This window comes from Procambarus clarkii, chromosome 65 (genome assembly GCF_040958095.1).
Source record: "Procambarus clarkii isolate CNS0578487 chromosome 65, FALCON_Pclarkii_2.0, whole genome shotgun sequence".
In the NCBI taxonomy this organism is placed as follows: domain Eukaryota; kingdom Metazoa; phylum Arthropoda; class Malacostraca; order Decapoda; family Cambaridae; genus Procambarus; species Procambarus clarkii.
The window spans coordinates 18,373,126-18,390,892 of NC_091214.1; the positions used below are offsets into that span (position 1 = coordinate 18,373,126).

Here is a 17,767-nt window from a genome sequence, read left to right on the forward strand (position 1 = left end):
ATATTTGGGCTTGGGGCTTCTAGGGAGTCCTGTTAGATTTGTTTCTTGTTGATGTCCCTCAGCTTCGCCACACTTTTGTTATGCTCAAGAGTTTGGTGTGTGGCTGCAGATCTTTGTCCCCAGACCCTTCACTTGTCATTTTCTAACTGGTAATCCAAATCAGTCTTTTCCATTTTCGAGAGAAGGAATTTAGATTAGGCTGTGGGAGGTACACCATGGGGTCCCTCCCAGAAACCAAACATCTAGAATAATAAATCAACCTTCTATGGTGGGGCCCCAATAGCTCCACATTTCTACCTTGTTGACCTTCCTCTTGGTAGGGTATGGGGTTCTACATGGACAGCTGAAGAGCGAGAAGGCTGGTTGGCCGAGAGCCAAGGTAACCTGGACTGACATTTGGTAGTGGCTGGGTGCATTATGATGCAGGTATTCTCCCTATGGCAACCATCATTTGCCTTACCTTCCTTGGGGCTTTTAATTTCCATCTAGCAGTTGTTAGACATGTTGCACCCATGCTGTCTAGCGAGGCTCTCCCCAACTTTGGGTCAACTTTGCATCTCAAAGCTATCCTCGTTATACAAGGAGCCAGGTTCGGGTTTTAGCTTCCAGTAGGCATGGAGGAATTTCAGAGGCCTGGTTTTGTACCAGAACCAAGCTCAGAGTACTTGGTCCCCCCCCAAGTAATAACCATTCCATTACAGTCTTTTTTTTCTAACTACTGTACACATCACATTAATGAACTTTTAAGACACTTCAGCATTCTTGGGCAAAGCTTCACACATTCAGTTTACGTAAAATACACTGACATATTTCCTTTCCCCAGATACTTCTGTTCACCTGAATCAGTAGTTGGCCAAGGAGAACCTCAACAGTGGCCTAAAACAGATTCCTGTACCTGTTTTTACATAATGGGAACCCATTATGTAAATTTTTACTATCATTTCCCCCTAGACTGGTTATGCACATTAATTAATGTACATTAATGGCTAAATTTGATGCAACATGTTTACTACCAAATGCAGAAATGAAGTAACTGAATTTTCATGTTGATATGAAGAAAAAAAAATTTGCTGTAATAATAAAATTCACCATTTTATTTCTGTTGTCAATATTTGCTCTTTTATACACTACTGGATCTGATGAATTTCAAGACTATCTGGACAACTCTCCAAGACTAAGCCAGTTTATAAGACTATCTGGACAACTCTCCAAGACTAAGCCAGTTTATTACCAACCTATCTTTTAATGGTTTCAAACAAGGTACATTTTTGTTTGCTTTTTAATGCCCATAAATTACACCTCAGTGTAGTTGTATTTTTACAGTTTTCTTATTTTCAAGCTGTGGTCTTATGGTTATAAACAAAGCTGCAGTGCACTTAAGCATTTAGCTTAAACACAAATTAATAATGCAAAGGAAATCAACTATGATAAGGCATGCACAAGAAAAAATGTTCTAAATAATCGAGGCACACTTGGCATTCAGTACAGGTACTGTCAAAAATGACCCAACATTTTTTGCATGCAACCAATTTTGTCATGGCTCAAAACAATGTTAGTCTTCAAGCTTCAGTGTTGCTCAAACTTAAGTTTCCTTGTCACTTACCTGAAATGTGTACCTTAGCACTACATTATACAAATTGTTTATTGTATAAATTAAAATGCATGTCTAGTCAAAACAATTTCAAACATATTTCCTTACTTTACAAGGTCAAACTGCAATAACCAATCATGTTACCTCCAATTGTCTTTCGTATAAGCGTCGGTAGTGCTGCTTCTCCGTTTCTAACCTCTCCGAAAGTTTTTTTAACCTTTTGATCTCCCCTTCATAACGGCCACCTGTCTGCCCAACAGCATTTGCCACCTCCTCTGTCAGTGATTAATGTAGATTAGGTAATCATTTCAAGGTTTTAATTTTTTAAATAAAATTTACAGAAATAACTAAGCATAATGAAGACAACTCTTATCTGACCTAATCTGATGCAAATGAAACTTGACATTAAAGTTTTAGTCTTTTCTAACACTAAGAAATGTAAGGTGGACAAGCATAACACCTGTTGCTAAAGCACCACATTTCTACCTCTTTCAACATTGTACTCAAGAAATGCCTAACCAATTTTAAAGAACATTTAGTATCTAGTAAAGAACTGTGGCCAGATTAACGAAAGCACTTATGCAAGCACTTGCGAACGTGTACATCTTTCCTCAATCTTTGACGGCTTTGGTTACATTTATTTAACAGTTTACAAGCACGAAAACTTCCCATTCAACTGTTACTGTTATAAACAGCCTCCTTGTGCTTCGGAGCTCATTAACTGTTTAATAATTGGAAACAGAGCCGCCAAAGATTGAGAAAAGATGTACTGTACAGGTTCGTAAGTGTTTGCGTAAGTGCTTTTGTGAATCTGGCCACAGAACATCAGAACATCCTGTATCTAGTAAAGTAGCTAAAGCTAAATTATTACAAGGAGTATTAGCTGCATGCTGCAATCTATAAAATTTAAAAAATTGCAACCCCAGTTCACAAAATACCTCGATTCTGTGCAGAAAACAACTACTCTTGGTGACTGCCAAACACACAATCGTGACTACAATAAGCTAGATAATACCTTCTGAACTCGGTTGCATTTTCGTAAATACTAGTACTTACAGTACAGCATTTTCCCAAATTTCCCCTATGCTCTGGGAGACATTTGTAAACAAATTATATTATGGGCTTAGCCTATAAATTAATACTAAAGCACAATACAATACTTTATGTAACAATCTTTAGTCAAAATGTTATGAACTATCTGCTGTATTATATTCTACCAGCAGAGAATGATACAGGTCAATACAGTACACAACAGCATGAAGGGTCAAGAACACTTAGCAAGCTACACAAATCGCTCAAACAGGCAAATCGACCCCCCAATACACCAAAGCCCCGTACACCCACATACCATTCTTTCACCGTATGTAATCAAATTGTTATTACGGTACCTTAAATAATCAGCTATTTCACATGTTTACCATTATAAAAAATAAAAAAAACCATTTGCTTCCTTTGATTATGATCACTTTACAAATTATTAGCAACTACTGTTATGTTTAATTGGCCAATATCAAAATGTTTCTTAAAAGATGTCATACCTGCTTGATAGTCAAATACTGTACAACACTTTCATTGTCACCTCTTATTCTTTAACTTTCAGTGACATTTAAACAGGTATCACAGGACTTGCTAATCTGGTCATAATATTCAATGTGTGACACCCACAAATGTTGTAATATCCACCTAAAAAAACTGCATAATGAACTGCTTGTGCCAAGTGCACATTACCCCCCCCCCCTAGCACACACTGCTTGTGCCAAGTGCACATCACCCCCCCAAGCACACACTGCTTGTGCCAAGTGCACATTACCCCCCCCCTAGCACACACTGCTTGTGCCAAGTGTACATTACCCCCCCCTAGCACACTGCTTGTGCCAAGTGCACATCACCACCCTCCAAGCACACTGCCTGTGCCAAGTGCACATCACCACCCCCTCCAAGCACACACTGCTTGTGCCAAGTGCACAACATCACCCCCCCAAGCACACACTGCTTGTGCAAGTGCACATCACCCCTCCCCCCCCAAGCGCACACACTGCCTGTGCCAAGTGCACATCACCCCCCCCCCAAGCACATACTGCCTGTGCCAAGTGCACATCACCCCCCCCAAGCACACACTGCCTGTGCCAAGTGCACATCATCCCCCCCTCCCCCAGCACACTGCCTGTGCCAAGTGCACATCACCCCCCCCATGCAAGTGTTCCTTGTGCCTCCCACCCTTTAACCGGTGTACAGGTTCCAGAGCCTATAAGCCGTCACCTTCCACATTTGAGGCTGTGTATGGGGCCAGATTCACGAAGCAGTTACGCAAGTACTTACGAACGTGTACATCTTTCCTCAATCTTTGACGCCTTTGGTTACATTTATTAAACAGTTTACAAGCATGAAAACTTCCCAATCAACTGTTGTTATTGTTATACACAGACTCCTCTTGCTTCGGAGCTCATTAACTGTTTAATAACTGTAAACAAAGCCATCAAACCCACCATCACTAGGATGACAATTACTGCAGTTTTGGGTATTAGGAAAAGTAGTGATCATGGTGGCAGGATAGCAATGGCAGCCATCAGTCATACTGACCAGTCGACCGTCACGCCGCCACCCTACTCCCTCCGGATGTCAATCATTGGATAAAAATACATCCCAATCACCTAAAAAAGAAATCGCATCCGCCCTCTTCCCAAGCAATATATACACCGTGATGATGCAATGATTTTACAGAACTTTACACACACACACGTCTGCTTGTAGACCAGACCACACACTAGAAGGTGAAGGGACGACGACGTTTCGGTCGTCTAAACCATTCTCAAGACAATCTACTTAAGAATGGTCCAGGACGGACTGAAACGTCGTCGTCCCTTCACCTTCTAGTGTGTGGTCTGGTCTACATACTTCAGCCACGTTATTGCGACTCATCGCCTGCACACGTCTGCTTCTCCCACAATATACTCGTACTGGACAGGTTAAAAGATCATCGTGTAAAAGCAAGAACAGCAAAATATGTTGGCGTCTTCAAAATATATGTTCGTGGACAGGAAATGTATATCTTAACGATGACAGGAAAGGGTTAGCAAAGTTAGGCAAGGAGGGCATTTGAGCCCCCAAGTCCTCCTGCCTTATATTCAAAGGTAAGCATGCAGAAATATTTACAATGCAGCAAAGTGTACTCCCAGTGTTTGGGGAGGGATGCATGTATAGCCTTATATTCTATGAGGAAAGGACGCAAGTATATTAATAGTTTAGGGAGACGCATGTATACCTTTATGTATAGTGTAAGGAGACGCATGTATACCTTTATATAGTGTAGGGAGACTCATGAATACCTTTATATAGTGTAGGAGAGACATATATAACCTACATAATGTGTGGGAGGGAGGGAGGATGCACGTGCTCCTATATAGTGTGAGGGAGAGACGTGAGTGCATGACAACTCTGGTCCACTCACCAATGATAGAAAGTGCATGCATGTGTGAAGAGTGCGAGTGCTGACTGACTGCATGCATGTGCGGAAAGGTGCTGACTGAACGCTCATTACATACGGCCTCAGGAGCCAGGGAATGTTGTTCACTGCATTTCATAAACCCAGGAGGTAGCGAGGGAGGCGTGTGAGAGATATCAACCGTGCTGGTAGAGCACAAGACACGGTCCGCGCGTGCCTGCCTGCCGCCCACCAAGCTTGTCCAGCCACTGAACAACAGCTGCCACAGGTTTCCACTTCCCACCGCCACAACTCTCCCGCCCTCTCTCCCCTCCCTCTTCCTCTCTCCCCCTCCCTCTGCCTCTTCCTCTCTCTCCCCTCCCTCTGCCTCTTCCTATCTCCTACCCCCTTCCCTCTGCCTCTTCCTCTCTCTCTTCTCACCCCCTCCCTCTCTCTGCCTCTTCCTATCTCTCTCACCCCCTCCCTCCTCCTGCCTCTTCCTATCTCTACCCCCCTCCCTCTGCCTATCCCCCCTCCCTCTTCCTATCTCCTCCCCCCGCCCCCCGAAATCCAATCTTCCATACTTCCCTTCCATTCCTTTTTCTTTAATTCTTAAATGCGCCCCCCCCACCCCTCAAACACCGGGTCCACTAACTTCACGTACAGCCACGCACAAGTGTGCTCGCCTACCCCCTCCCCCACATCCGCTACACTACACACAACTCACTGTAATCATCAAGTTGTCACTCAACACATCTGCCCTGCCTCCAATACACCACCTCTCGTACTGTGCGCGTACAGCATTACGGGCTATTCATACCAGTGGGTGACTTAATCTTCATCGTTCAATCAATCTCTAACACAGACAGCAGGCATAACCTTATGGATCGTTATGACTACGTTCAGTATGGGGTGCACAACAAACTGCCCTCCTCCGCCGGCAATCTCGAGATGATTTCGGGGCTTTAGTGTCCCCGCGGCTCGGTCCTCGACCAGGCCTCCACCCCCAGGAAGCAGCCCGTGACAGCTGACTAACACCCAGGTACCTATTTTACTGCTAGGTAACAATTAACAACACAAATGTCCTCAAATTAGTGAGGCATCCCATAGAACAGGTAATTTACAGAGTGCCAGATGTGTTCCGTACTGTTTTTCTTCCTTCTTACTGCACAGTTTAACTTGAACCTATTATGTAAATGGAACACTAGAACAAGGTCAGTTGAGGGTCACAATTAAGAATCCATTTCGGGTACTTTCCCGTCAACTACACTGAGTGCCAACTCCTGAATTACTCTACTCAAGAATGGAGACCTCGCCTACGAAAATATATTACCACATTAGAAAAGGTTGTGTCCAATGACTAAACTTCTCAAATTATCGAGTCGACTCTTCTCGGAACAATGGGGGACGGAAACTTTGACAAGCCGCAGGCTTTCTATCCTCATCGAGGTCATTCGAGATGGCGGCTCTAGGGTAAATTTTGGTAACTCCATACTGTATTCCAGTCAATACGTAACTTTTTTTTTTTTTTTTACAAAATCTACCACTACAAAATTTACGTACAGTACTAATAAAAATTAATGTATGAAAATTACAGTCGTTGACTACGCATCGGCACGAGTGCTCAAGGATTGACAAACTATGAAAATAGTTTAGGCTAATCTCGCTGAAGGCATTCAGCCCGTCCTCCTCCTGTCTTGGGTCGACGCTCTGACGATACTTTAGAAGTGTCCATCTTGACACACAAGGCAAAAGCTTTAAATCTCAATACAGTATATAAATACTTCGTCCAGCGTCGCTACTTACAAAAACAAACATGAAAAATATAAATACTTTACAGCTTTCGCAGATAGGCTAAGGCAGTGCTAATGGCCCCTGCCCAGGCCTAGGGGCACTTAATTAACCTGACTGACCTAAGACACGCACACAGCCATTATCATGCCGGCACGAACCCAAATTACGAATCCACGAACGAACCACGTTGACCAGTCTCCGTGGTGCAGTGGTAAGACACTCGCCTGGAGTTCCGCGAGCGCTTTGTCATGGGTTCGTATCCTGGCCGGGGAGGATTTACTGGGCGCAAATCCTTAACTATAGCCTCTGTTTAACTCAAAAGTAAAATGTGTATTTGGTTGTAACAACGATTCTTCGCGGCGGGGATCGTATTCCAGGGACCTGCCCGAAACGCTACGCGTACTAGTGGCTCTACAAGAATGTAACAACTCTTGTATATATATCTCAAAAACTGTACACATTTTCTCAATCTTCGGCGGCTTTTTGGGACACTGTTTATAACACTAACATTTGATTGGCAAGTTTCGATAAACTTTTATTAAAAGAAAGCCGTGAAAGATTTAGTAAACAAAGCCGCCGAAGACTGATCAAATATGTAGAGGTTCGGGTACGTTTATGCGTAAATGCTTGTTGAATCATGACTGTGGCACCTAATCTAGTAGGTGCCATGGCTATTAGGTCTAGTAGGTGCCATGGCTACTAGGTGCCATGGCTACTAGGTTCAGTAGCTAATCTGACAGGTAATCTAGCTGTGAAGGTTGTGTTAAACTAGTCTCCAGGCGATGAATGTACACGCTCATCTCACTCACATTAGGCTGATTTCAGAGCACAGATACGTCGAGGTGCAAGGAGATAATACGTTATCCGACAACCACGTCAAGTAGCCGCCCATGGACCGGTATGGCCTCCAGGAGCCAACCCATCACAATCTAGCCGTAACTAATCTTGCTAACCGTTACAACTAATTATGCCACGCAAATGGTGGCTATGACAACGGAATGGAAAGGTTTCAATCAAAATTTAGTACAATGTATCCCTTCATGAAAATGATCCACGTGTCATACAAATGAACCAGCTCTAGGAGGAACAGTTTAATAATTAGATACAGTACTAAGAATATCGCCTAAAGGGCATCAAACCGACAATGTAAAACCTAACAATAAAGCCCCTTTGCACCCCCCCTCCCCCAGCTTACACAACCACCCACAGCAACAACACCCCAGCTTACACAACCACCCACAGCAACACCCCAGCTTACACAACCACCCACAGCAACAACACCCCAGCTTACACAACCACCCACAGCAACACCCCAGCTTACACAACCACCCACAGCAACAACACCCCAGCTTACACAACCACCACAGCAACAACACCCCAGCTTACACAACCACCCACAACAACAACACCCCAGCTTACACAACCACCCACAGCAACAACACCCCAGCTTACACAACCACCCACAACAACAACACCCCAGCTTACACAACCACCCACAACAACAACACCCCAGCTTACACAACCACCCACAGCAACAACACCCCAGCTTACACAACCACCCACAACAACAACACCCCAGCTTACACAACCACCCACAACAACAACACCCCAGCTTACACAAACACCCACAGCAACAACACCCCAGCTTACACAACCACCCACAGCAACACCACCCCAGCTTACACAACCACCCCCAGCAACAACACCCCAGCTTACACAACCACCCACAACAACAACACCCCAGCTTACACAACCACCCACAGCAACAACACCCCAGCTTACACAACCACCCCCAGCAACAACACCCCAGCTTACACAACCACCCCCAGCAACAACACCCCAGCTTACACAACCACCCACAGCAACAACACCCCAGCTTACACAACCACCCCCAGCAACAACACCCCAGCTTACACAACCACCCCCAGCAACAACACCCCAGCTTACACAACCACCCCCAGCAACAACACCCTAGCTTACACAACCACCCACAGCAACAACACCCCAGCTTACACAACCACCCACAGCAACAACACCCTAGCTTACACAACCACCCACAGCAACACCACCCCAGCTTACACAACCACCCACAGCAACACCACCCCAGCTTACACAACCACCCACAGCAACAACACCCCAGCTTACACAACCACCCACAGCAACAACACCCCAGCTTACACAACCACCCACAGCAACACCACCCCAGCTTACACAACCACCCACAGCAACAACACCCCAGCTTACACAACCACCCACAGCAACAACACCCCAGCTTACACAACCACCCACAACAACAACACCCCAGCTTACACAACCACCCCCAGCAACAACACCCCAGCTTACACAACCACCCCCAGCAACAACACCCTAGCTTACACAACCACCCACAACAACACCCCAGCTTACACAACCACCCACAACAACAACACCCCAGCTTACACAACCACCCACAACAACAACACCCCAGCTTACACAACCACCCCCAGCAACAACACCCCAGCTTACACAACCACCCACAACAACAACACCCCAGCTTACACAACCACCCACAACAACAACACCCCAGCTTACACAACCACCCACAACAACAACACCCCAGCTTACACAACCACCCCCAGCAACAACACCCTAGCTTACACAACCACCCACAACAACACCCCAGCTTACACAACCACCCACAACAACAACACCCCAGCTTACACAACCACCCACAACACCCCAGCTTACACAACCACCCACAGCAACAACACCCCAGCTTACACAACCACCCACAGCAACAACACCCCAGCTTACACAACCACCCACAGCAACACCCCAGCTTACACAACCACCCACAACAACAACACCCCAGCTTACACAACACCCACAACAACAACACCCCAGCTTACACAACCACCCACAACACCCCAGCTTACATAACCACCCACAACAACAACACCCCAGCTTACACAACCACCCACAACAACAACACCCCAGCTTACACAACCACCCACAGCAACACCCCAGCTTACACAACCACCCACAACAACACCACCCCAGCTTACACAACCACCCACAGCAACACCCCAGCTTACACAACCACCCACAACAACAACACCCCAGCTTACACAACCACCCACAGCAACACCCCAGCTTACACAACCACCCACAACAACACCCCAGCTTACACAACCACCCACAGCAACACCACCCCAGCTTACACAACACCCACAACAACAACACCCCAGCTTACACAACCACCCCCAGCAACATATAAAGCACCTACCTTCCTGGGCCAAATCATCCAGAGTAAACAATTTCGTAAATCGTCGCGTAAATGTCTTCAAAATATCGTTATTGTTATTATTTAACTCCATCTTGGTGTTTTCTTATTGTCCACAGGTAAGGACCAGGTGCTAGGTCTAGGGTGGGTGGAGCTACGTGGTCTCCACACTCGCTAACACTGTAACACCAACACTTAACAGTTATCAGGTGTGTATATCGCCCCATATGTAGATATATACATATTACACACAAATGCACAACGAGTGATATTACTATTAACATCACACGGGTGAATCACTGGAATTAATGCTTTAAGAACATAGGATACCACCACAAACTACACGTGTCTATATCACTATACACGTGTGTCCATCACTATACACATGTCTATATCACTATACACGTGTGTGTCACCATGAACACTACAAGTATTTGTCCAATATACTCATTCTCACCCCCTGAGAACACCACAATGCACACACCACCACCGCTAACAATTACATGTCATATCTTCTTATTTCAACAACTGCCTCACTAGCAAGAGCTTACACGCCTATCTCCCGCAATTAAAAAAAATTATTATTTTTTAACTATCACAGCGAGAGCACATCCGGAGCCGTGAGGCACGGGAAAATGAACTCCGCAAGCTATACCGACTGCGGCAACTGCAACCTCTCTGTGGCCATTTAATCTCGTTCTTTGGAGATCGCCCTCAAAGTCCGCCATCACCGCCATCGCCACCCCAGTTGGCGCGGCGCCCCCGCCAGCATCCCCAAGGAACGAATCCTGACACAGCCTCGCCGCCGTCACCCCCAGACACTGCCTCGCCGCCGCCACCCCCAGACACAGCCTCACCACCACCACCACCACCCCCAGACACAGCCTCACCACCACCACCACCACCACCACCCCCAGACACAGCCTCACCACCACCACCACCCCCAGACACAGCCTCACCACCACCACCCCCAGACACAGCCTCACCACCACCACCACCACCACCACCCCCAGACACAGCCTCACCACCACCACCACCACCACCACCCCCAGACACAGCCTCACCACCACCACCACCACCCCCAGACACAGCCTCACCACCACCACCACCACCACCACCACCCCCAGACACAGCCTCACCACCACCACCACCCCCAGACACAGCCTCACCACCACCACCACCACCACCACCCCCAGACACAGCCTCACCACCACCACCACCACCCCCAGACACAGCCTCACCACCACCACCACCACCCCCAGACACAGCCTCACCACCACCACCACCACCCCCAGACACAGCCTCACCACCACCACCACCACCCCCAGACACAGCCTCACCACCACCACCACCACCACCACCCCCAGACACAGCCTCACCACCACCACCACCACCCCCAGCCTCACCACCACCACCCCCAGACACAGCCTCACCACCACCACCACCACCACCACCCCCAGACACAGCCTCACCACCACCACCCCCAGACACAGCCTCACCACCACCACCCCCAGACACAGCCTCACCACCACCACCCCCAGACACAGCCTCACCACCACCACCCCCAGACACAGCCTCACCACCACCACCCCCAGACACAGCCTCACCACCACCACCCCCAGACACAGCCTCACCACCACCACCCCCAGACACAGCCTCACCACCACCACCCCCAGACACAGCCTCACCACCACCACCCCCAGACACAGCCTCACCACCACCACCCCCAGACACAGCCTCACCACCACCACCCCCAGACACAGCCTCACCACCACCACCCCCAGACACAGCCTCACCACCACCACCCCCAGACACAGCCTCACCACCACCACCCCCAGACACAGCCTCACCACCACCACCCCCAGACACAGCCTCACCACCACCACCCCCAGACACAGCCTCACCACCACCACCCCCAGACACAGCCTCACCACCACCACCCCCAGACACAGCCTCACCACCACCACCCCCAGACACAGCCTCACCACCACCACCACCACCCCCAGACACAGCCTCACCACCACCACCACCACCCCCAGACACAGCCTCACCACCACCACCACCACCACCCCCAGACACAGCCTCACCACCACCACCCCCAGACACAGCCTCACCACCACCACCACCACCACCACCCCCAGACACAGCCTCACCACCACCACCACCACCACCACCCCCAGACACAGCCTCACCACCACCACCACCACCCCCACCCCCAGACACAGCCTCACCACCACCACCACCACCACCACCCCCAGACACAGCCTCACCACCACCACCACCACCACCACCACCCCCAGACACAGCCTCACCACCACCACCACCACCACCCGAGACACAGCCTCACCACCACCACCACCACCACCACCACCCCCAGACACAGCCTCACCACCACCACCACCACCACCACCACCCCCAGACACAGCCTCACCACCACCACCACCACCACCACCACCCCCAGACACAGCCTCACCACCACCACCACCACCACCACCCCCAGCCTCACCACCACCACCACCACCACCACCCCAGACACAGCCTCACCACCACCACCACCACCACCCCCAGACACAGCCTCACCACCACCACCACCACCACCCCCAGACACAGCCTCACCACCACCACCACCACCCCCAGACACAGCCTCACCACCACCACCCCAGACACAGCCTCACCATCACCCCCCAGACACAGCCTCACCATCACCCCCCAGACACAGCCTCACCATCACCCCCCAGACACAGCCTCACCATCACCCCCCAGACACAGCCTCACCATCACACCCCAGACACAGCCTCACCATCACCCCCCAGACACAGCCTCACCATCACCCCCCAGACACAGCCTCACCATCACCCCCCAGACACAGCCTCACCATCACCCCCCAGACACAGCCTCACCATCACCCCCCAGACACAGCCTCACCACCACCACCACCCCAGACACAGCCTCACCACCACCACCACCCCAGACACAGCCTCACCACCACCACCACCCCAGACACAGCCTCACCACCACCACCACCCCAGACACAGCCTCACCACCAACACCACCCCAGACACAGCCTCACCACCACCACCACCCCAGACACAGCCTCACCACCAACACCACCCCAGACACAGCCTCACCACCACCCCAGACACAGCCTCACCACCACCCCAGACACAGCCTCACCACCAACACCACCCCAGACACAGCCTCACCACCAACACCACCCCAGACACAGCCTCACCACCACCCCAGACACAGCCTCACCACCACCACCACCCCAGACACAGCCTCACCACCAACACCACCCCAGACACAGCCTCACCACCAACACCACCCCAGACACAGCCTCACCACCAACACCACCCCAGACACAGCCTCACCACCACCCCAGACACAGCCTCACCACCACCACCACCCCAGACACAGCCTCACCACCAACACCACCCCAGACACAGCCTCACCACCAACACCACCCCAGACACAGCCTCACCACCACCACCACCCCAGACACAGCCTCACCACCACCACCACCCCAGACACAGCCTCACCACCAACACCACCCCAGACACAGCCTCACCACCAACACCACCCCAGACACAGCCTCACCACCACCACCACCCCAGACACAGCCTCACCACCACCCCAGACACAGCCTCACCACCACCACCACCCAGACACAGCCTCACCACCACCACCACCCCAGACACAGCCTCACCACCACCACCACCCCAGACACAGCCTCACCACCACCACCACCCCAGACACAGCCTCACCACCAACACCACCCCAGACACAGCCTCACCACCACCACCACCCCAGACACAGCCTCACCACCACCACCCCAGACACAGCCTCACCACCACCACCACCCCAGACACAGCCTCACCACCAACACCACCCCAGACACAGCCTCACCACCAACACCACCCCAGACACAGCCTCACCACCACCCCAGACACAGCCTCACCACCAACACCACCCCAGACACAGCCTCACCACCACCACCACCCCAGACACAGCCTCACCACCACCACCACCCCAGACACAGCCTCACCACCACCACCACCCCAGACACAGCCTCACCACCACCACCACCCCAGACACAGCCTCACCACCACCACCACCCCAGACACAGCCTCACCACCACCACCACCCCAGACACAGCCTCCACCACCACCACCACCCCAGACACAGCCTCACCACCACCACCACCCCAGACACAGCCTCACCACCACCACCACCCAGACACAGCCTCACCACCACCCCAGACAGCCTCACCACCAACACCACCCCAGACAACAGCCTCACCACCAACACCACCCCAGGACACAGCCTCACCACCACCACCACCCCAGACACAGCCTCACCACCACCACCACCCCAGACACAGCCTCACCACCACCACCACCCCAGACACAGCCTCACCACCACCCCAGCCACAGCCTCACCACCCACCACAGACACAGCCTCACCACCAACCACCACCCCCAGACACAGCCCTCACCACCACCACCACCCCAGACACAGCCTCACCACCACCACCACCCCAGACACAGCCTCACCACCACCACCACCCCAGACACAGCCTCACCACCAACACCACCCCAGACACAGCCTCACCACCAACACCACCCCAGACACAGCCTCACCACCAACACCACCCCAGACACAGCCTCACCACCAACACCACCCCAGACACAGCCTCACCACCAACACACCCAGACACAGCCTCACCACCACACCACCCCAGACACAGCCTCACCAACACCACCACCCAGACACAGCCTCACCACCACCACCACCCAGACACAGCCTCACCACCAACACCACCCCAGACACAGCCTCACCACCAACACCACCCCAGACACAGCCCTCACCACCAACACCACCCCAGACACAGCCCACCACCAACACCCCCCAGACACAGCCTCACCACCACACCACCCCAGACACAGCCTCACCACCAACACCACCCCAGACACAGCCTCACCACCACCACCACCCCAGACACAGCCTCACCACCAACACCACCCCAGACACAGCCTCACCACCACACCACCCCAGACACAGCCTCACCACCACCACCACCCCAGACACAGCCTCACCACCAACACCACCCCAGACACAGCCTCACCACCAACACCACCCCAGACACAGCCTCACCACCACCACCACCCCAGACACAGCCTCACCACCACCACCACCCCAGACACAGCCTCACCACCACCCCAGACACAGCCTCACCACCAACACCACCCCAGACACAGCCTCACCACCAACACCACCCCAGACACAGCCCCACCACCATCACCCCCCAGACACAGCCTCACCACCAACACCACCCCAGACACAGCCTCACCACCACCACCACCCCAGACACAGCCTCACCACCACCCCAGACACAGCCTCACCACCACCCCAGACACAGCCTCACCACCAACACCACCCCAGACACAGCCTCACCACCAACACCACCCCAGACACAGCCCCACCACCATCACCCCCCAGACACAGCCTCACCACCAACACCACCCCAGACACAGCCTCACCACCAACACCACCCCAGACACAGCCTCACCACCACCACCACCCCAGACACAGCCTCACCACCACCCCCAGACACAGCCTCACCACCAACACCACCCCAGACACAGCCTCAGCCACCACCACCACCCCAGACACAGCCTCGCCACCAACACCACCCCAGACACAGCCTCACCACCACCACCACCCCAGACACAGCCTCACCACCACCACCCCAGACACAGCCTCACCATCACCACCCCAGACACAGCCTCACCACCAACACCACCCCAGACACAGCCTCACCATCACCACCCCAGACACAGCCTCACCATCACCCCCCCAGACACAGCCTCACCATCACCCCCCCAGACACAGCCTCACCATCACCCCCCAGACACAGCCTCACCATCACCCCCCAGACAGAGCCTCACCATCACCCCCCAGACACAGCCTCACCACCAACACCACCCCAGACACAGCCTCACCACCACCACCACCCCAGACACAGCCTCACCACCACCACCACCCCAGACACAGCCTCACCACCACCACCACCCCAGACACAGCCTCACCCCAGTCCTACCCAAGTATTGAACTTTCCATTACTAATCTAATGCCACAAAAACAAGCACCATGTCCATCCTCGTACCGAGAGATTTGTTTATATGTCAGATTCCTGCACACAACTTCCATCTTTCTAAATGTTACTTAGCAAGTGACGAGACAACTGTAACAATTAACTAGTACACCAATACTGGCTATCAACACTGTTGTACTATAGTCATCAGGTGGCTGTGATAAGTTGATAACACCCTGATTGTTATCATCCAGGCACACTTGACAATCGCTCCTATTAACTCTCATTATCAAGCGATACAATTTCATAGGTAAACGTTACAGTGTACGGTGTTCGTTCAGCCCGATCCTCTCGAGCACCCATAACGTCATAAACTTATGTAATAAATTGCCCAAACCTAACCTAACCAAGGACCTCCCAAATAGAAAACGGAACATCACGTCAATTTTGTGAACTGCTATGATTTTTAGTCCATCAGTTTCAGGCCATAGGGGATTTGTACGTCAAAATACGATGTACTACTCGAGAGGAAAGGTTCTTCGTTAACCAGCTCATCCTCTAACCACTGTACTGCGCAGAGCGCCCAAGGCGCTCTAAGATTTGCTATTTTTTTTAATAAGGCTATACAGTATTTGAATATTTTTTAATGTTTTCATCATTGTTTTGAAGTGAAAATGATTGAGTTTAGAAACACTTTGACATTAACTTTACTAGCTAGATTTGTCACTACGGACAAAGCGATGTACTAAATTTCCCTAGCTTACCTAAGCGACGACCCATGCATAGAAAACTATCTATATTGACCCACTATGATTTATACGTAATACTGTACATCATATTTTGGACATTTGGGGATTTTAAAGTCAAAATACTATACATTATTCAAGGAGAAAGGTTGCATTAATATTGCTTCTCTTTCAAACACAAGTATTCCCTCCCTAGAAAGATGGAGAAATAGAAACCCAAGTCCTCACTCGCCAGTAGTATCTGTTAGGCAAGCACACGCCTAGTGGCTGAGTGGACAGCACTCAGGATTCGTAATCCTGGACACCGGGATTCAATCCCCGGCAATGGCGGGAAAACAAATGGGCAGTTTCTTTCACCCTGATGCCCCTGTTACCTACATGGTTGACACATGATTGATGGGGTTCTGGGAGTTCTACTCCCCAGGCCAGGCTTGACGTATGAGAGTTTAGGTCCACTATGTTGTTGCTTGCAGTGGCCCGCAGGCCCACATACCCACCGCAGCCCGGTTGGTCCGGCACTCTTTGGAGGAAACTATCTAGATTTCCCCTTTAGATGTCCACTGTTGTTCCGGCAATATTTCTTATGCTTGCTGGGAGTATGTTGAACAACCGTGGATCTCTGATGTTCATACAGTTCTCTCTAATTGTGCCTATAGCACCCATGCTCTTCACTGCTTCTATTCTGCATTTTCTTCCATATCGTTCACTCCAGTATGTTGTAATTTTACTGTGCAGATTTGGGACCTGGCCCTCCAGTATTTTCCACGTGTATATTATTTGATCTCTCTCCCGTCGTCTTTCTAGCGACGGGAGACCTAGCGACCTAGCAGTAAATACATACCTGGGAGTTGGACAGCTG

At 51.0% G+C, this 17,767-nt stretch overlaps 1 protein-coding gene across 10 annotated transcripts in view; it reads right to left on the bottom strand.

Moving 5' to 3' along the window:
- The window catches only part of LOC123771110 (rab GTPase-binding effector protein 1), a 51,645-nt gene that overhangs the window by 27,904 nt on the left and 5,974 nt on the right, over positions 1-17,767 (bottom strand). For 4 of the 10 annotated variants that reach the window (XM_045763446.2, XM_045763448.2, XM_069309494.1 and 1 more), the window contains exon 4: positions 1,736-1,866. In XM_045763446.2, coding sequence (XP_045619402.1) covers positions 1,736-1,866 — 131 coding nt within the window. Of the gene's footprint in view, positions 1-1,735; positions 1,867-4,077; positions 4,188-5,039; positions 5,279-10,071; positions 10,249-16,293; positions 16,313-17,767 lie in introns of those variants that run through there. The other 6 variants (XM_069309495.1, XM_045763453.2, XM_045763451.2 and 3 more) reach the window with 5 other exon arrangements.